The sequence below is a fragment of the Onychomys torridus genome, chromosome 11 (genome assembly GCF_903995425.1).
Source record: "Onychomys torridus chromosome 11, mOncTor1.1, whole genome shotgun sequence".
NCBI classification, from domain to species: Eukaryota; Metazoa; Chordata; class Mammalia; order Rodentia; family Cricetidae; genus Onychomys; species Onychomys torridus.
The window spans coordinates 24,057,330-24,079,111 of record NC_050453.1 but is presented as its reverse complement, the minus strand read 5'-3'; the positions used below and the strand labels follow the sequence as shown (position 1 = coordinate 24,079,111).

Sequence of the window (21,782 nt, the reverse complement as noted above, 5' to 3'; positions counted from 1 at the left end):
ACCTAAGAGGAGGTCGGAAAGACAGCGGCCAGGTCACAATTAGAACTTGCTGAATAAGAGAGAAGTCACAAAGTAGGGAGGTGGCACACCTCAATTTATCCCTGCACCTTGAAATTGTACCAAAAATGAGTATTAGTTAAACAAGGAAAGGAACAATGATCCACTGTGCACAGGGCAAGTTTGAAATGCTAAAAGAAAAAGTCATCAAAGAGATGACTGGATGTGTGAGCATGTGCATGAGAAGTCTGACCTGGAAACAGGAATTTGAGAATCAAACATGTATACAGGCATGGAGTCTATAGTACAGAAGTCATGTTAGCAGAAAGTACAGAGCTTTAAAGCTTGGGATTTGGACAAAGGAGAAGCCTACAAAGAAAATCAGAAAGGAAGGAAGAAAAGAGGACTGAGTGAGTGAGCATGATAATCCTAACAGGAAGTGAAGGCAGGAGACTTACAAGTTCAAAGCCAGCCTGTGCTACAGAGCAAGAATTTGTCTCAATTAACCAGGGGCTGGGAAAAAGCTCAGTGGCAGAGTACTTGCCTACACAAGGCCCTGCACTGAATCTCTAACACCACAAAACAAAAGACTACAAAGCAGCAGCCAGTAAAAAAGAAAGAGAGGGGGGGGGGAGGGAGGGAGGGAGGAAGACAGACTAAAAAAAGTAACAATGCAAAAGGATTTTTGGTGTGATCCATTTAGCCAAATGTTGAAGAAAGTTCAAGATGAGCACATGGATGACCATTAAATTTGGACAAAATGAAAACAAAATGTGACACACACACACACACACACACACACACACACACACACACACACACCTAACAAAGAAAACTAATTTCAGGGAAAAAGTAATGATTTCTAAGTATGGCACGTATAAGTGTTGTAGAATATTATTTTATTTTAAGGTGTGTTACTTTTGTTTATGTTGCATTTGTTTAACTCTGTGAAGCTGTGTTACTGAGCCTGTCTAAAACACCTGACGGTCTGATAAAGAGCTGAATGGCCAATAGCAATGAAGGAGAAAGGATAGGCAGGGCTGGCAGACAGAAAAAATAAATACAAGGAGAAATTTGGGAGGAGAAGAAGCCAGGGAAGGAGAAGGATGCTAGGGGCCAGTCACCCAGCTACACAACCAGCAATGGAGTAAGAAAGAAAGGTATACAAAAATAGAGAAAGATAAAAGCCTGAAGACAAAAGATAGATGGGATCATTTAAGTTGAGGAAAGCTGGCTAGAATAAGCCAAGCTATGGCTGGGCATTTGCAAGTAAGAATAAGTCTCTATGTGATTTATTTGGGAGCTGGGTGGTAGGCCCCTCAAAAGAGCAAAAACAACCACCCACACATAAGGAAGAGAAGTAAGAGCTGAAGTTACATGGCATCATCCCTCTACTCATTGCACTGAGGAGGTTCTTCATGTCCTCTCAAGGAATTAAGATTTACAGAGGTAAAATGTTTGGAACACAACAAAGACACAGGTAGTACTGACTGCACACAGGTAAAGATATCAGCCTAGAACTGAGAGTTACCAGTGCCTGGTAAATGAAATCTCATGCTGAATGTAGTTAAGGAGCTGCTGCTGCAACCTGAGCAGGGGCATGTGCATACCCACACCTGTCACATATGTCATCTGAAAATCACACCTTTATACACACCAAAGACAGGAACTCTGCAGTCACATAAGGAAAGTCCAAAATTGCTTTCAAAACCATATTTTGACTGTAATTTTCTTTCCATATGATAAATTCTAGTAATGATTTCTGCACATCTGTGCTGGCTAACCTTGTTCTAACAGCCAAGAATATAGAGAATATTTTGATTTAAAAAATCTGATAGGGGGCTGGAGAGATAGCTCTGAGGTTAAGAGCACCAACTGCTCTTAAAGAGGTCCTGAGTTCAATTCCCAGCAACCACATGGTAACTCACAACCATCTGTAATGAGATCTGGCACTCTGGCACCCTCTTCTGTATATATAATAAATACATCTTTAAAAAAAAAATCTGGGGTTGGGGATTTAGCTCAGTGGTAGAGCGTTTGCCTAGCAAGCACAAGGCTCTGGGTTCAATCCTCCGCTCAAAAAAAAAAAAAAAAAAATCTGATAGGATAAATATAAGGGAAGGTTGGATGGTGTTAAGAGGGAAAGGAAGAGGAGACTCTAAGCCAGTTGTAATCTGGAGATAATCAGACCTTCACTAACCCAAAGACAGTCAGGAGTTCTAGGCTGTTTGCAAACCATTATATACAAACAGAAAAAATTTCAGCAAATAAATCACAAAAGGGAAGTGCAATGCTAGGGAGCTAGAGTTAATGAGAATTCTTGGACTAAAGACAAGTTGTGGCTGATGCCTTAAGTGGAAACCATCTTTTCCTGTTTACTAGAAGACAATTGACATTTAAGCCTGATGTCCTATGTCCTGAGGTAATAATTATTAATAGCTTTCTATATTCTACTAATACTTTTTCTTAAAAGTATCCCAGTTTGGCTGATAAATTATACTGTTACAAATACAGATATGTATATATAAATATACTTCTAACATTGGAAAAAAATCTATGCAACTACATTTTGCTAGTGGTAATGTGCTAATGGCAAATAGAACATTAAATAAAAGAATTATTTATCCTTCCTTTATATGAACCATGATTCTCCTAAACTGAAACAAAAATGAGGCATTTAAAAATAAAGGTTATGATATAGAAAACTTGAACAGGCCAATAATAAGAAGACTGAATTAGTTATAAAAAGTCCCTGCCCCCACCCCAAAAGAATGAAAGCACAGGGCTAGATGGTTCCAGCAAACTGCACAAGAAGAGCTAATGTGAGCCAGATGTGACACACACCTAAGCATGCCAGCCATCCAAAAGCTGAGATAGGAAGTTGTTAAGTTGAGGCTAGCCTGGCAACTTAAGAAGACTTTCAAAAAATGAACTAAACAAACAAACAAACAACAACAACAACAAAAACTAATGTAAATTTGTCTCAAACTAGTCCAAAGAACTGAAAGGAAGGAAACCCTTCCAAAGTTGTTCTATCCTGACGTCAAGGCCCCATGAGAACACATTCAAAAACGGAACCCACAGACCAAAATCCCTGATGATCACAGCTATTAAAATTCTCAACAAAGTACTAGCAACTCAAATCCAACATATCAAAAAGGTTATACATCATGATCAAGTGGGATTTATTATAGAAATGCAAGGATGGCTCAATATACACAAATAAAAAAATGTGACACACTATATTAGCAGAATGGAAAGCTAAAATTTATGGATTGTCTCAAAAGATGAAGAAAAAACATTTAGTAAAACTCAACATCCTATCATAAAGAAAAAAAAAAAGAAAATTAAGTATAAAAGATTATCTCAACACAATAAAGCCCATATATGGCAGACCGTAGCCAACGTCATACTGAATGAGAAAAAACTCCTCTCAGGAGCAAGATGAAGGTTCCTACTTTCACTTATTCAATATAGTATTGGAAGCCTTAGTCCGAGCCAAAAGCAAGATAAGACAAGAAAGGGCCTTCAAACGTTGGGGGGAAAAAGGGGTCAAAGGGGGGAAAAAAAGGGTCCTTGTTCTTAGACAACATGATTTTATAGATAGAGGAAACTCTAGACTCCACAAAAATCAATTGGAACTAATAAAAAAAAAATTCAGTAAGAATGTAAAATATAAAATTAGTAGTGCTGGAGTTAGAGGGTAGGTATATCTCAGTGTTAGAGTGATTGCCTCGTTTGCATGAGGTCCTGGGTTTGATCCCTACCACCATAAACACAAAGACTGCAGCTATTGAAAAAGAAATAAAAAGCCTATTCACAGCAGTTAAAACAAATAAATATATAAACAAAATTTGTAAGTATCTAAGAACATGTTTGGTAAAGAAAATGGACAATCTCGGCAATGAAATTTCTAAGTAACACTGGTGAGGGAATCTATGGAAAGACATCCCATGTTCATGAGCAATGTATTAATATGGTTAAAATATTCATACAACCCAAAGTGGTATACAGATCCATATAATTCTCATCAAAATACAAGCTAAATACTTTATCAAGTGAGCTATCCCTCCAGCCCTCTATCAAAGTACAAATAACATTTGACATAAAAATAAAAAACATACTCCTATAGTTTGTAGAGAATTACAAAACTCCAAATAGCTAAAGCAATCAGGAGCAACAAGAACAGGCAGAGCTTCAGACCTGCCTCAGCTATACAGTGAGTTTGAGACCAGCATAGACTACATGAGATTCTATTTAAAAAAAAAAAAAAAAAATCAATGTTATTGTAACCAAAGTAGCATGATATGAAGGGAGAAAACCTTAAATCATTAGAACAGAACAGAGAACTCAGAAACAAATTCAGATATTCATAGCCAACGGCAGCAAAAACATAGTCAGAGAAAAGTCTTTTCAATAAATGGTATCAGGAAAACTGGATAACTACATACAGAAAAAAGAAACTAGACCTCTACAGCTCAAAACACACACACACACACACACACACACACACACACACACACACACACACACACACACACACACTCACACACACACTCACACACGCACACTCTAAACTCAAAAAAGATCAAAGACATAAATACAGAAGAAAAAAATCAAGGACAGCTTCAAGATATTTATCTGAGCTAAGATTTTTATGACCTCAAAAACACAGACAAAAAAGCAAAACTTAAAAAATGAAATTACATCAAATTAAAAAACTTTTGTATAACAAAATAATAAACAGAGTGAAGAACTTAAGAGAAAATACCAGTAAATTACTGATTCACTAAAAAATGCATGAAGAATTCACATGGTCATAGTGGTTCATGACTGAAGTCTTAACATTCTGGGCTATATAGCAAGTTCCAGGCTAATCTGGGCTATACAACAAAACAGTGTCTCAAATAGATGGATGGATGGATGGATGGATGGATGGATGGATAGATGGATAGATAGATAGATAGATAGATAGATAGATAGATAGATAAGCAACTCAATGTCAAAAAACTTAATCTAGTTTTTCAAATGGGTGAATGATCTGAAGTGCTACCTCTCAAGATATATATACATATATACATATATATGTATATGTGTGTTGTGTGTATATTGATAGATGATAGATAAATAGATAAATGATAGATAGGTAAATAGATAGATAGGTAGGTAGATGATAGATAGTAGATAGATAGTAGATAGATGATAGATAGATAGATAGATAGATAGACAGACAGATATACATAGATAGAGTTCAACCATCCCTAATCACTGAAATGCAAATCAACACCACAATGAGATGCCATCTCATACTAATTAGGACAACTAGTCTTACAGAACAATGGTAAATATGAAGAAGACCACTCACATACTGTTGGTGGGAATGAAAATGGAGTGCAGCCATTGTGAAAACGGTATACAAGGTCCTCAGAAAACTGGAATCAAAGTTTATGTCAAAGACTTCTATCTGCATGCCTATATTGACTGCAGTGCTAGTCACAAGAGCCAAAATATGGAAATTAATCTAAGTGTCCACTGATAGATGAATAAAGAAAACACAGATACTAAAATAATACTCATTCATAAAAATGAAAATTTTGTCATTTTCACCAACATGGATAGAATTATAGAACAATGCACTAAGGGAAATAAGGCACAGAAAAAAAATACCATATTTTCTTACTTATATGTGGAAGCTAAAAACCTGCTATCACAGCAGTATAAAATACAATCATGTATATCAGAGTCTAAGAAGATAAGGGGGAGAGAGGGACATGGAAGGAGAATCATTAATGCGTTCCAGAGTGTGACTGGATAAGAGGGATTACTTTCAATGTTCTGCATCACAGGAGACTAACGATGGCTGACCACAATGCCTCAAATATTCTAACATATTTAGTACAGAAGAGTTTGAATGTTCTCAACACAAAGGAAAAATGAGTATCTGTCTCAGATGATGAATACACTAATTACTCTGGTCCAATCACTACACATTATAGCCATCAAAATGACAGACACAGAGCAGCCCATAAATACACCCAATTACTACATGTCAGTTAAAAAATTTACATACTCTTAAAAGATAGGAAAATAGTAAAATATTAGCAGTTTATAAATTTAATTCAATTTTTTTCAAAAGAAATATATATATAGGTGTCCTGATAGTACATATAAACATTTACAAATCAGCTCAGGACAAATTCATATTTGTAATTTTCAAATGTTTCACAAATAATTTTTACAATTTTGTATTCAGTACTGCTACTACTACTACTACCGATGATAATAATAATTAGTGAAAATAATTGCAAGAACTTCAAACTAATGGACTAACGTGTGCTTAAATCTCCCACAACAAGCTATAGACCTGCAGGTCGCTAAGAATCTATTATCTCTTTTTACCAGGACCAGTAGCTCAGATATGCACAGTCAGTGGTGACTCCAGGTAGGGGACACAGAGATGGTTTACATATTTCAAGCACTTTCATGTACTCTTCTCAATGAGCTATAAATTTCTTCAGGGTGCTAAATTTCACCCTAAAGATTGCTGAGACCTCTACAGTGAATGCATAAGAGCCGAACACTACACTTCCTAGGAGCCCGTATTTTATCTCAAGCTAATGTGAGCAAAAACATGAAGGTGCCTATTTATTATCGTTATTTTAGAATAAATCATTCCCTAAAGGTTACCTAAACAAAGTACGGCTTCAAGTACCAAATCAATAATTAGTTCTTATTTTTAGCAATTACCCGTATTTGATCAAACACCTTTACGTATAAAGACTATTAAACTGAAAACAGAGTTTTTGAAAGACCACCTTGGATAACCATAGAACTCAAAATTACAGAATATGGAGAGTAAACCTGGGCAAATTTTGGAAAAACAAAAAAGCTAATAAACTCCAACAATTAAGGGACACTGTTATCACCAATGTCAACATTTCAGAAATGTGACAAATTCTAAGATGTAAAAACAGATGAGCAGAAAACAATATGTAATGCTTTCTAATATCATCACATCTATTGCCTGTTAGGTTGCACTGCCACAGGATCCTTGGCTCCTCGTTCAACCTCGAGAGTAAAAGACAAGGAAGAACAACATGGCCCCTGCCTGGTGAAAGTGCAGACAGCTCAGGGCCACCAGGTCTTTAGTGACCTTCAAGCACTTCACTCCAGCACCACGGCTGCTGCTCCAAGGCCTCTCTGCCTACTGCTCAAGACTCTGGCTTTATTTGCCTCTGACAACAATCCAAAAACACATAGGACAGTGTTTACTAAAAAAGCTACAGCTCTAAAAACATTCACTGTACCTTCTTCCAATTAACAGATTATGGGAACTGTGTTTTCATGTATATCTTTTGCTTTGTCATTAAGCAAAATGGAAATCTACTTAAGTATCTGTTATATTATAAAAAGGAAAGAAATCAGAAAACACAATAAATAATAAATAATTTTACTTAACTGCCACAAATATCTTCAACTCTATCATTCTGCCATATCTATCCATGGACATAAATATTGGATAAATGTACTAAACCATAATGCAGTGAAAAAACTGAAGATAGTACATTTCTACATATGTGTATGTATACAAACAAACAGATTATATGATCACTCTCAACAAAAATCCTAAACTGAGAAGTGATTCAAAGTAAATTTAATCTTAAAGTTGATCTTAAAAATAAAAAAATTAATGGCATCACTAGTTCGCTTGTTCCATTAGCCAAAGCCTATATGAACAGTTCACATGTCAAGTGACATAAGGTAAGACTTCTCCAGTCCATTAAATCAGTGGGGCCAGCAGGCCATCCCACCTGTAGCTGTTCTTCTGGTTGATACCATCTGATGTGTCTTCTACTTCTTTAGTGGAAAATTCTAAAAGATGCCTCCTTTGATTTGCAGGGTTCACGCTGGGCTTCACTCTCCTGGAATCCTGTTCCAGCATGCTAAATACAAAAAAAAAAAAAAAAAAAAAAAAAAAGCAACAACAACAAAAAATGAAGCAGTAGTTGAAATTCAAATGGTACATATGAATGCTACGTGTAGCTAGAAGCAAGCAAGATTTGTCTTGTAGATCTATACATACAGCAAAAATCAAGGCCTCAAAACAAGTCAAAACACTGATGTCCTTAAGTACTTGAGGCCTGGCATCCTGTACATAGCCAACAATTTAAAAATAATTTTTATAAGTGTAAAAGCCATATTTATAAACTGATTAAACAAAAGCAGTGTTTTACTTGCTTTTAAACCCCTATAATTACATTACATAAGTTTGCTGTAGCTTATATTCAAGTGTTTCCCAAAGACCTATATGGTGAAGGATTGGACTCATCGGGAGGTAGTGGAAATGTTAGGAAGCAGGGCCTAGATGAAGTCAGAACACCATGCTTTTGAAGGGGATCTGGGCACCTAGTCCCTCCTATGCCCTTCTTGTTCACTCCCAGCAGCTGGGAGGTAAGTAGACTTCTTCCACTTTATGTTTGTACTGTACTGTACCACTACAAGCTCAAAGCAACTGAGCCAAGTGACCATGGACTAAAATTTCTGAAATCAATATCCAAATATACTTTTCTGCTTTTTAAGTTGATTTATCTCAAGTATTACAGTAACAGAAAGCTAGCACATATGAACAGAAACTCACATAAGTACATATAAATAAATTTTAAACTCAGATAATTGAAGTAGAAAATCCAATCCAATGTGGCAAGCTGATGTTTTCAACGGGCAAACACAATGAAATAAGAAGGAACAACAGTTCTCTTCTAGCACTCAAGTACATTATTAGCCTTGCCATGATGCTAGAAGGCAGGTGTGGAGGTCTGAAAGAAAATGGCCCCCCAAGGGACTGGCACTAGTAGGAGGTGTGGCCTTGTTGGAGGAAGTGCATCACTGTGGAGGCAGGCTGTTATAGAATATTATTTTTAAGTTGTGTTACATTTGTTTATGCTGTGGGACATTTGTTTAATGATGCAAAGATGTGTTGCATTCTTCTATGTTGCATTTGTTTAACTCTGTGAAGCTGTGATACTTTATCTGTCTAAAACACTTGATAGTCTAATAATGAGCTGAACAGCCAATAGTGAGGTAGGAGAAAGCATAGGTGGGGCTGGCAGGCAGAGGGAATACATGAGAGGAAAAAACCAGAGAGGAAGAAGGAAGGGAGATCAAGGAGCAAGAAAAGAAGGGGCCAGCCACTCAGCTACACAACCAGCAACAGAGTAACCGAGTAAGAAAGAAAGAAAAGTTATACAGAAATAGAGAAAGGTAAAAGCCCAGAGGCAAAAAACACACGAGATAATTTATAAGAAAAGATAGTAAGAAATAAGCCAAGGTAAGGCTGGGCATTCATAAGAAAGAATAAGCCTCCGTGTGTGATTTATTTGCGAGCTGGGTGGCAGGCCCCCCAAAAGAGTAAAGAGTTAAAAACAACCAAAAACAGCAGGCTTTGAGGTCTCATATATGCTCAAGCCATACCCAGTGAAATAGACCACTTCCTGCTGCCTGTGTAAGATACAGGACTCTCAGCTACTTCTCCAGCACATCTGCCTTCATGTTGCTTTGCTCCCTGCCATGGCGATAATAGACTAAACCTCTGAACTGTAAGTGAACCACGCCAATTAGATGTTTTCCTTTATGAGAGTTGCCATGGTCATGGTGTCTCTCCACAGCAACAGAAACCTTAACCAAGACAGCAGGCTATCAAATAAAGTTAACCAAAACTATTTATAAATAGTCTGTTTCATTTACATGTAAAAGTTTTTATTTACTTCTTACTTTCAACTCTCCCTAATACTTTCACTCATCAGTGTGACAGTCATAAGTATTTTGGGGAAATAATAACATAGATTAAACAGATACATACATACATGCATACACACACATAGAGATAGGCAGGAAAGCAGGCAGGCAGACATACAGACAATATTGTGGTAAGTATAATACTTTAAACCCATGAATCATGTGCTTAAGACATCTGGCTAGAGCACTGGATGCTCTTCCAGAGGTCCTGAGTTCAATTCCCAGCAACCACATGGTGGCTCACAACCATCTGTAATGAGATCTGGCGCCCTCTTCTGGTCTGCAGGCATACATACAGACAGAATACTGTATACATAATAAATAAATAAATCTTTTTTAAAAAAAAGAAATCTGGCTTACAATATCATTTTGAATATATGTTTTATTTTTATAAATCTACACACATAATTTACACTAGTCATGATCCTGATTCAAAGGGAATTCTCTGGGGAAGCACAAAAGGTTGTATTTCAAGAATAAAGTGGGAGTAGAAGGTAAGATTGATGGAAGGGGGCTGTTAAGGTCCCGTGGTCTAAAAGTATAAGCTTTTGGGGGCTACAGTGGTTTATCTCCAAATACGGATTGACAGGTTGGATGAAAACAAGAGGCAGACATATTACTCTAGAAGCATTTTCTGGTTTCTTATTCTTTTGGTTTCTCAATTCTTTACCACTAGAAATCACTGCCACCTGCAACTCTCACATGACCTGTTGTCATTTTGACATAATGTGAACTCTTCATAGGCACTCTGCCAAATTATGACTACTGTATAAAATTTAATTTTACCAAAACTACTACAAAATTGTCATTACAATTGTGTATTTCAGGCTAAATGCTTACTTGAGCGGCTATCTAACACTGCAAGTCTTGCTGCACATGAAGAGGGCTTCAGAATATCTAAGCGAACCTGGAGAAGAGGCCTAGTACAGTGTCTAAATGAACCTGGGGAAGAGGTCTAGTACAGTGTCTAAATGAACCTGGAGAAGGGGCCTAGTACAGTGTCTAAATGAACCTGGAGAAGAGGTCTAGTACAGTGTCTAAGTGAACCTGGGGAAGAGGTCTAATACAATGTCTAAATGAACCTGGAGAAGAGGTCTAGTACAGTGTCTAAATGAACCTGGGGAACGGTCTAGTACAGTGTCTAAATGAACCTCGGGAAGAGGTCTAGTACAATGTCTAAATGAACCTGGGGAAGAGGTCTAGTACAGTGTCTAAATGAACCTGGGGAAGAGGTCTAGTACAGTGTCTAAATGAACCTGGAGAAGAGGCCTAGTACAGTGTCTAAATGAACCTGGAGAAGAGGTCTAGTACAGTGTCTAAATGAACCTGGGGAAGAGGTCTAGTACAATGTCTAAATGAACCTGGGGAAGAGGTCTAGTACAGTGTCTAAATGAACCTGGAGAAGAGGCCTAGTACAGTGTCTAAATGAACCTGGAGAAGAGGCCTAGTACAGTGTCTAAATGAACCTGGAGAAGAGGTCTAGTACAGTGTCTAAATGAACCTGGAGAAGAGGCCTAGTACAGTGTCTAAATGAACCTGGAGAAGAGGTCTAGTACAGTGTCTAAATGAACCTGGGGAAGAGGTCTAGTACAGTGTCTAAATGAACCTGGGGAAGAGGTCTAGTACAGTGTGTCTAACTGATCCTGGAGAAGAGGTCTAGTACAGTGTCTAAATGAACCTGGGGAAGAGGTCTAGTACAATGTCTAAATGAATCTGGAGAAGAGGTCTAGTACAGTGTCTAAATGAACCTGGAGAAGAGGTCTAGTACAGTGTCTAAATGAACCTGGAGAAGAGGCCTAGTACAGTGTCTAAATGAACCTGGAGAAGAGGTCTAGTACAGTGTCTAAATGAACCTGGAGAAGAGGTCTAGTACAGTGTCTAAATGAACCTGGGGAAGAGGTCTAGTACAGTGTGTCTAACTGATCCTGGAGAAGAGGTCTAGTACAGTGTCTAAATGAACCCGGAGAAGAGGCCTAGTACAGTGTCTAAATGAACCTGGAGAAGAGGTCTAGTACAGTGTCTAAATGAACCTGGGGAAGAGGTCTAGTACAATGTCTCAATGAACCTGGAGAAGAGGCCTAGTACAGTGTCTAAATGAACCTGGGGAAGAGGTCTAGTACAGTGTGTCTAACTGAACCTGGGGAAGAGGTCTAGTACAGTGTCTAACCGAACCTGGAGAAAAGGTCTAGTACAGTGTCTAACTGAAGAGGGCTAGCCCAATATGTAACTGAACCTGGGGCAGAGACAAGTGAGAAAGCAAGGAAAGAGGGTTAAACAGTAAGAGTTTTAGAAGGAGGCCTAATAAAGACTGAAATTCCATGTTTTCTTTTTAAGACTTAAAAACAAAAATAAACAAAAACCTTGCTTTTCAATTTTTTCATATGTAGTATCAAGAATTCTATTTATAAAAATATGCTAAGAAAGGAAAGTTAAAACTTTCCCTTAAGTTGACAAAATCTGTTTGTTCAGCTCCTCAGTTGTGCTTCCTGTCAGACAGACACATGCTCTGATCTCTCCAAGGATTCAGAGGAGACCTCACACCCTAAGGGAGTCAGGACTTAGATTCAGAACTAGGTCTCCATTATTGCACTACATTGTTGATCACATTTCCCCAAATGTCTGATTAATTTATCCAATAAACATGTACTAAATACTATTCTGTTCCAGGACCTATTTGTAAATATCTATTATATTCCAGAAACCTATTCCGTGGTAAAGATCCAAAGACAAAAAAAAAAAAAAAAAAGCTAAGTTACTTTGTATAGATGGATAGATTTGATATGATTGATTGACTGACTGGTTGGATGATAGAAGAGCGATCAGTGTCATAACAGGGCTAAGCAGAAGTACAGATGAGAACACTGGATCTCTACAGAAAGGATCATGAGGTAATCTTAAATGGCAAGCAATAAATGAAGGACAAAGAGGATGAGAGGGGAAAGGCAACTCATGCCAACAGAACAGTTCTGAGCAACGAGCAAAGCACACTGGCTCAAGAGCATGAGTTACGGACGGGAATGTGTAGTCACCACGGGCAGCACACAGTGGGAAGAGGGTCATCTCCAGGGAGATAAGACAGCAGCAGCAATAATGCAAGGCTAGATATGTGTGGTCTTGTCTGCCATGCTTAGTAAGTCTAATCATTTATCCAGTGAAGCATAATCATTTTGTCCTTGTGTTAGTTCATACTCTTCTGTATATCGATCATAATCTTTCCTGAGCTGGTGGCATATAATCAGTCGTCTTCATTTTAAGCATTAGTGTTATTTGTTTACTATTCATTACTACTGCTGAAGAGCAGATTATTAGGTGAGTTCCTAGGCTTTACCAGTTCTCGGCTTTTAACCCCACAAGGAGTGTCCCTAATGTAACTCTCAGACTTTAAACTGAGAAGTCAAAATGCCTTCTAAAAGTGACTTAACATACTTCATGTTCTCCTCTACATCAGAAGGTACCTTCTCTAGTACAGTGGCTCTCAAGACTGAGGCATCTGGCCCAGCAGTGTTGGTATCACCTGATAACTGGTTAGAAATGCAAATTCTTGTATGAGGAAACTCTGGGGGTGGTTTCCCAAAAGTCAGTGTTTTCACAAGCTGTCTGGAAGACTGCTAGTGACTGAGAGCCTCTATTCCTGCTTCTCACAGCATCTTCCTCGAAGATGTGTTTCTTCACAATGGACCCATCTGAAGTAGACAGTTCAGAGAAGGACTGGGACAGTTAAACAAGAGAACACAGAAGGACACGGCCAAAAGTGGCACAATCTGGGGTTCACTGATTTTTTTTTTTTTTTTTTTTTTTTGTAATCTATTGTGGTGATATTTTATTTGTGCTGAAATGTGGTGACATTTTATTTGTGCTTTAATAAATAAAGCTTGCCTGGAGATCAGAGGAAATAGCAAGCCATTTTAAGTAAACAAAGAAGTCAGGAAAGGTAGCCTATCACTTGGCAGGCAGGATCTCTGTGTGTTCAAGGCTACACTGGAAACAGAGCCAGGTGTGGTGGCACATGCCTTAAATTCCAAAACTAGTTAACCACGAAGGTCTGGAGATCTGTATAGACAGACGGGAAGTGGCAGAGCTGTGTAGGAAGAGGAAGTGATGTAGCTGAAAGAAGGGGGGAAATCAGATGGTAGAACAGCAAGGCAATAAAAGTGTGAGTAAACAGGAAATAACTTGCATTTGGAAGCTGCAGAGTTAGTGAGGTGAGGTTGGCTGGTGGCTTTCCCTCTTTCCCTGATCTCTCTAAGGCTTTCACCCCTATATTTGGCTCTGTGTTTTTTATTTAATAAGACCATTTAGAAATTCGTCTACAAACTAGTATTGTTAATACTTTGGATATTTAAAGATTCTACTGATCATCATTCTTCAATCACCTTACCGCCACTAGGAGACCTGGCGTTTCTTGCCGATATTTACTGCTATTTACAGTGATCTGTGCCTATCACCAGCAAATATCTTGAGCTGATTTAAGCACTTTGGTCTATCTCATCTATAAGAGAACTGTGCAACAATGACTTAGCTACATTTATTAGAAAACAAGCATGCTATTGATGCAAAAGTGCCCACTCTTTTCCGTACTACCTATGCTGGTATTAATTTTGATGCTGGAATAACAATGTACCCACAGCTCCTTTGGGGACTTCTGCATTTATTTGTTAACCAACAAGCTCAAACCTCACACAGTGCATCTCACCACACTTCATTGTATAGAGGCAACACAATACTTTGAGCATGGAAATCACTGACGAGGCAAAAATCAGGCTTTAAACCAGCTAAGCCTTGAGTGTATTGTCCACCTATCAGTCTGGATGATAAGTGTATCAAGAAATTCACTGTCTTTCTTTGCTTTGCTTTCTTTGCTGTGAGGAGGGGTTGCTATTTGGTCTACAATTCATACATATTTTAATGCTTAACGTGAAATTTCTAAAAAAAAAAATACTTGAACTCTGAAATAACTAGGGAAACAAGTTTAGCTACGAGAATAACTTCATATTTATAGTTTCATTGTATCTACTAGTATTTAGAAGAACTTCACTCCACTGCCAGATTTCAGGACTAAGAATAATTGTCATATTACAAATATCGAGAGGAATTTGGCAGCTCTTGAAGTAGCCAAATATACAAAAGGGTATGAGAAAATTATTGTTGATATGAACTTTTAGATTCTTGGCCTGAGTATTTTGTAATATTGTAAAAAAATTAAATTTCCAAGAACACAAAGGGATGAGTCCAGCACAGCAAGAATATACAGCTAGGTTAGTGACTACATATCTGATGACTTTCTAACCCATAATAGTGATAAAATAATTAACTAAACCTTAACGTTTTTATTTATTTTTGTTTTATCTGTTTGGATGTTTTGCTTGCACCATGTGCATGCAGTGTTCCTGAAGCCAGAAGAGGGGGCTGGATCCCCTGGAACTGGAGCTATAGACAGTTGTTAGCTGCCACTGGGTGCTGGGAACCGAACCTGGTCCTCTGTAAGAGCAGAAAGTGCTATTAAGTTAACTGCTGAGCCAACTCTCTAGCCCCCAATTCAACTTTTTATAATGAACTTAAAGCAGGCTCTGTCCAGTAGTTTAAAATAAACTAACAAATACTAAGGAAACACGAGTCTCTGTGACTCTATGACTCTAACAATCAGAATCATGCTGCCCACTAAGAGTCACAACAGTTCTGATCCACAGGATAATCATTACACAACAAAACTTGTTCGTGTTATGGGTCAATGATCCTGAAAAGCAGAGATTAATAAAATATGAATGATTTCAATTTCTTCCAAAGTTTGAAAGAAGCATTACAAGAATAGTTACTTTACTCTTTCATCTATGGAATTCTAAATGTCAACAACTGTTTTAGATTATTTATAAGGCCACTTAATCCTTAAGATTTCAGATATCCAATCTTCATACCAAGTAGCTGAACATAAAATGGCACACATCCAAGTATACCCTTGGAAAGCCTGTTGTTGTTGTTTTTAATGGTACAAGTAAATCGATTTTAAATTGAAGCCATCTCCACAGGTAGGAGAAATACTGTTTCCTCATCTTACACACACACACACACACACACACACACACACACACACACACACACACAAACCATATGCTGCTGTTCTTCTGAGACACACACATGAAAAGCTGAATTACTTTCAGCTGAGAATGATCATGGAGACCTTTGGGGTCTAATGTGGAAAAGTGGAGAGAGAGCAAAATTCGAAGGCAGAAGATCTGGATTCAAGATGTGACTCAAACTCCTGCTCTTGGAAAGTTGGTTAGGTTCTTTAAGCTTCCAATTCCTCACAGTAAACTATGAAAAATGACAAATATGTCACGGGGCTCTTCTCAGAGTCACAAGAGATGACAGATGTGGATGTATTCTATAAAGCTGAGGATGGCAGGGCACTCAGTGGCACAGCTGTCCTCCTGCTTGTCCAGTTCAAGAGATGACAGATGTGGATGTAGTCTATAAAGCAGAGGATGGCAGGGCACTCAGTGGCACAGCTGTCCTCCTGCTTGTCCAGTTCAAGAGATGACAGATGAGGATGTATTCTATAAAGCTGAGGATGGCAGGGCACTCAGTGGCACAGCTGTCCTCCTGCTTGTCCAGTTCAAGCGCTCGCAGCACAGCAGCTGCAGTGATGGTCTAAAAATCTAGCTCGGACTAGTATGTCTGTCCACAGCTCAAACCCTTTAGATGGCTCCCCTTTTCTAGCATAAAAAGCCCAAATATTTAAACTGACCAATGACTTACTTCATCTGGATCCTTCCCTTCCAGTTTGAAGTTCTCCTGTCCTGTTCACTTCAGTTTAGTGACACTTACTCCTTTCTCACCCTTGAAAAGGAAAGGCACACTTCCTCACACTAGGGCTCTTGAGATGATGATGCCTTTGCAATGCTCCTCCCCAGATATCCAGAGAGCTAGCCTTATCTCCTTCAAATCGTAGCTCAAACATCTACTATACAGTGATCACTATTTAAAACTACATCCCAACAAACCTGCACACTCTTGTAAAACTATTTACCCTACCATAGTTTATTCAACGAATTTACAGCCTGACTGTTTTATTAATTAGATGTACTGTCTCAATAGAACATAAGCTGAAGGATGCAAAAATCTGCGTTGTTCTGGGTCAGTGCCTAGCATATAGGAGGCACTCCTAGGTTTTGTTTTGTTTATTTTAAATAAAAAGTAAAAATAAATTTATGGGTATTTCACATCTTCACTTTGCTGTTAAACTTATATCAAACCAATCAATTCCTAAGACAAATACTGTCCTATCTTGCAGCCAATTCTAAGCGTCTGGAGCACAGGCAGCGCTGCTGAATAGAGAACGTACTGCTCCATTTGTAAGGGCTTGCCTGCCTGAGAGGCCTTAGCTGTGTTAGTGATGGAGAACAAGTTCCAGCTCAGCCACCCAACTGTGTTTTCAATTTTCTCATCTGTAAAATGGTCAGAATAACATTGCCTTATGGCAGCAGGAGGAAAAATGAATTAATTCATGAAGCAATCAGATTACTATTTGGTACATTGGGTTTGATAACTGATTGCATCGTACAACAAACAAAATTAGCAACTTTTACCAACCAAACACTAATGATATTAACATACAGCCAACCTAGATTATTCTACGATCAACCGTCTTCACCTTCATACAGCTTATTTTCTCCCTATTGCTCTATTTCTATTTCTCATTTTCTAACTAAAAGGGGGGAGTAATGGGGGTAAAGGAAAGGGAAGGAAGAGAGGAAGGACTGTTTTAGAGAATGCTGACAAAAGGGCTGCTATAGAAAACCACATAAACTATGTAGACTGTGTACACATTCCCTAACTGTATCTCATTCAGAGGTCACATTGTGATAACTGACTATGGAAATAACATAAACACTGGTTATACTCAGAAAACTGATATCAAAAAGTCTCAGCATGTAGCACATGCCCATAATTCATGCAGACATTAGCAATTAAGAATAATCTGCAGAATGACCCCTACAATTCTTACTGAAATGACAAAAGAACTCAAATCTGGAGACAAAAATGGCATTGATAAATTTCCTAGCAGCCTAAGTGATCAACAACATTATAATTACTTTTGTATGTTCATAGAACAAGTTTTGCATTATTCTCATGTTCCACACATAGTACAAAGCTGAACCACTTACTCCTTTATTATGTATGATCAGCAGTTGACAAAGCATGATCATACCTAAATGTACTGCAATGCTAGTTAAAGCTCTTTTAGAGAAACCATTCACTGGTGTTTAGTTTGCATTTATTAAGAATAAACGTAATCAGGAGATTAGCAACACAGTCAATGTACATATTGGCAGGAGTTGTCTCACTGGCCTAGCTTTTCACTTATTCCCTCTTAGGAGGGAAAAGTTACTAACTTTTAGCATAGTAACACCCAGAGATCCACCTACTTCAGGTAAAAAAGGAAGTTAGCAGGGATATAGTGTGTGACTTCAAATACCCTTTGTTTCCATCTAAGATCAAGGAAAGAAGGTAGCCAGGTGATAATGTACTAAAGCCACTGGCGTGTTCCTTAGAAGCGCACTCTACACAACTCTTATGAAAGCTCAGACCAGAAAAAAAACGTCAACAGGATTTTCCATGCCTTCAAAATCCAGTACTACACTTCACAGCCACCTTCTAAACCAAAGACTGACATCCACATAGGCTGTAAGAAAGCAGACATTTTCAACAATTATGAATAAATTAAACTATCTAGAAAAGGGTCTGGAGCTGCCTCTACAATCCTGATTCAGTAACACCTGGTACTTAAATGTATTTTTATATGTCCTTGAGATGCTTATGTGTCATTTTGATAAATGTGGAACATACTTTCAGCCAAGAGCTTGAATTAGATTACATTTAAGAATCTGGCTGAACAAACCCATCTATACTTGGTGGTTAGAATTCTGACATCTAAGTTACACAGTGTCTTTTAACATTCAGCCAAATGGTGATATCATACAGCAAAATGTGCTCAACAATTGAAGGGGGAGGGATTGGAACCAGATTTGGGGACAAGCTCATCTCAGGATAAGAAGCCAGAATTCTTCCTGCAAAACAATGAAAAGCTGACAATTTAGTGAATTCTGAAATAAAGACATTTTGCCTCTAACCAGTTCCTGACTCACACTTTATGCATCTGCTCTACCTCACCTCTTCCTTAAACTGCCACCTCATGCAGAACCAGAGTAGCCGGCTGATCCTTTCGGGCATGATTTATTCTCCCTCCTCCAAGTCTGACATTTCAAACTCTAGACTCCACATCTAGTGAGGACATACTACCTAACCCAGAACAAGAGAAGAAAAAGAACCCTCTTTTTCGAACACTTGTTGATTCTTTTAAACAATGTCCTTGAGACACTCATTTACCACTTGCAGAAAAGGGTGACTGTATTCGCCTTTAAAATGAAAAGGGAAACACAATACAGGAATCCATAAACTGCAGCCCAGCCTGCCAGGAAGAAGCCGTTTTCTTAGGGATATGGTGTGACTCTTCTCTTCAGAAGAGGGGCTTTTGAATTTCCTGAGTACGTAAGACAAGCTTATAAACAGGGACATGTCCAGAGATTTACTACATGTAAGAATACTTTCCTCCTTGAGGTTTCTCTGATATTAATAAAGCAACTTTAGCTTTTTTAGGCTACTGTTAGCTTTTTTACCCCTGTAACTGTGAACTTTTCTGTAACCTCACAGTTTCTTTATTTCTCCTTTAAACAGCATAATGTTGAATTTTGCTTTTTCTCCATTCTAGCCAACAAATTTGCCTTTTAAAGACAAAAGTCCAGTCCAGGAGCAAGAGAGATGATTTAGCAGATAAAGTGCATCCTATGCAATTGCAAGGACATGAGTTCAAATCCCCAGAATCCACGTAAAGCCAGGGTAGCACGTATGTGGAATGCCAGTACTCCTAATGCAAGATGAGCAACAGAGACAGGAGACTCCTAAGCTCATGAGTTGCTTTGCCTGGTGCACACAACAGTCAACAACAAAGCGACTCTGCCTCAAACAAGGTAAAAGGTGAGGAACACACTCTATATGTGCTGTAGCACGTGCATGCCCCACTCATACACACATCAAATACAGAGTCATTCCATTTTCACTTGATCCTATCACTCCCAATTTATCTCTAATTATTTCCATCTTGATTTGCGTTAACATAACTAACTGGGCATTGTAACTATTTCATACTGCTAGCTACTTAAAAACCTTCACTCACAGTTTGTGTCTTTTGTTGTTGTTAGCTAACCATTTCGGAGTCTAAACCTGGTTGGGCCACTTTCTTTCTTCTGGAAATACATCCTTCCGCAGTCCTTAATGAGGTCTGCTAATAGTGAGCCATCTCCAGCTGTGTGTGTCTTCAGACAGCCCTAAACTACTCTTATACTTGAAGGAGCTTCTGGCAGGTAGAGACACCACAGTGAAATCTTCTCCTAAAACTTTGAGGATACCATTCTACTGATTTCTAGTACCTCAATACTGTCGAGAAATCAGCTACCAGTCTGATAAAAATGAACTTGTGAGAAACCTATCTTGTCTCTTGGGTGTTCTGAAGACCTTCTGTTTGCTTCTGATGTTCTACAGTCTCACTGGGAGGTATCTATGCATGAGAATCTTTTTATCTGGTTCATTCTTTCTCTCCCCAGAACTTATTTATCCTAAGCCTGTTAAGCCCAAGTATTGTTGTCTCCCATAAATTCCGGGACATGCCTAGCTTATTATATCTTCAAATGCTGCCTTTCCCCATTTCTCCTTAGTCCTTTTGAGTTCCACTTTGACGGATACTGGAGCTTCTCTTTCTTTATGCTATCCTTTTCTCGTTGCCGTCTCTCCTTAAACATAGCCCAGCTTTTGTTTGTTTGGGGTTTTTGTTTTATTTTGTTTTTAATTAAAAGCTCAGCTATACATACAATGGAAAGGACATAAGGGGAAGGGAGAAGACTAGTGGAAGTTGGGAAAGAGGGAAGTATATGGTTGAAGTATATGATATACTTCAAAATTTAAACTTCTCTTTATTTCAGACTTGCAAAGAGTTGCCCAAGTAGTACTGTAGCCCATGTATACTTTCTCCAGCTTCCTCAAATGCCAGTGTTTTAGCAGTGGGAGTACAACAAGCAAACACAAGACACCAGCTTGGAGGAACAGATCCTCTTCTAGTGTCTGCCCTGCAGTCCTCATATCCATACTCTCCTGCTAATTCAACTTCCTGCTCCAGCTCCATTTACTGCATTTTCCATTCTCAGGATGGTCCTCTGCCTCTACTTGATTTTCATGACCTTGATATCTTTGAAGATTCAGGTCATTTTGTACTGTGCCCATCATTTGATTAAATTCAGAGAAATGCATTTTGGGACAAGTATTTTTACAGCTGTAGTAATTATGTTCTTTGTGCATTCCATCAGATGCCAGATGTCATATTACTGGCAATGTTACTCTGATCACTTAGCTATGATGTATAACCTCGTGTCTTTAAAAACCTCTCACAATTTCTATCTCTTGGCCTGTTACACTCCGCTTATTTTTCTTTGTATTTGTGGAGTATGCACATGTATGGAAGTGTGTGCATCTGTGTGTAGAGTTACCCTTCCATGGGTCTATGAAGATCAGAAGTTAAACCCAAGTGTCTCCCTCTACTGAATCGCCACCTAATATTTGAGACAGGATCTGTTAGTGAATTTAGACTGGCTGGCCAGCAAGTCCCTGGGGCCCACTGAGCTCTGCCTGTCTCTGCCCACTTCCTTTCCTAGCTGTTTGTTACATGCTGTTGAGGACCCAAACTCAAATCCAAAAGCAGTTGTTGTGAAATCCACCCACTGAGCCATCTTTCCAGCCAATTTAGTTGGTTTACATTAGCTGGTGTTTTGCTTATTTTACCTTACTAATTAGTGTGCGTCTAGCTTTTTTCCAAAATGTTCTGATCAACTCTATCTTTCATCACTATAATATATTTGAAAGTCTTTTATTTAATACATTTTATC

General features: G+C 38.4%; 1 protein-coding gene across 1 annotated transcript in view; it reads right to left on the bottom strand.

The window, feature by feature from the left end:
• Atf6 (activating transcription factor 6) overlaps window positions 1-21,782 on the bottom strand; it is a 167,473-nt gene that overhangs the window by 85,105 nt on the left and 60,586 nt on the right. Inside the window, exon 11 of the mRNA XM_036202679.1 lies at window positions 7,809-7,940. Coding sequence (XP_036058572.1) covers window positions 7,809-7,940 — 132 coding nt within the window. The remainder of the gene's footprint in view (window positions 1-7,808; window positions 7,941-21,782) is intronic.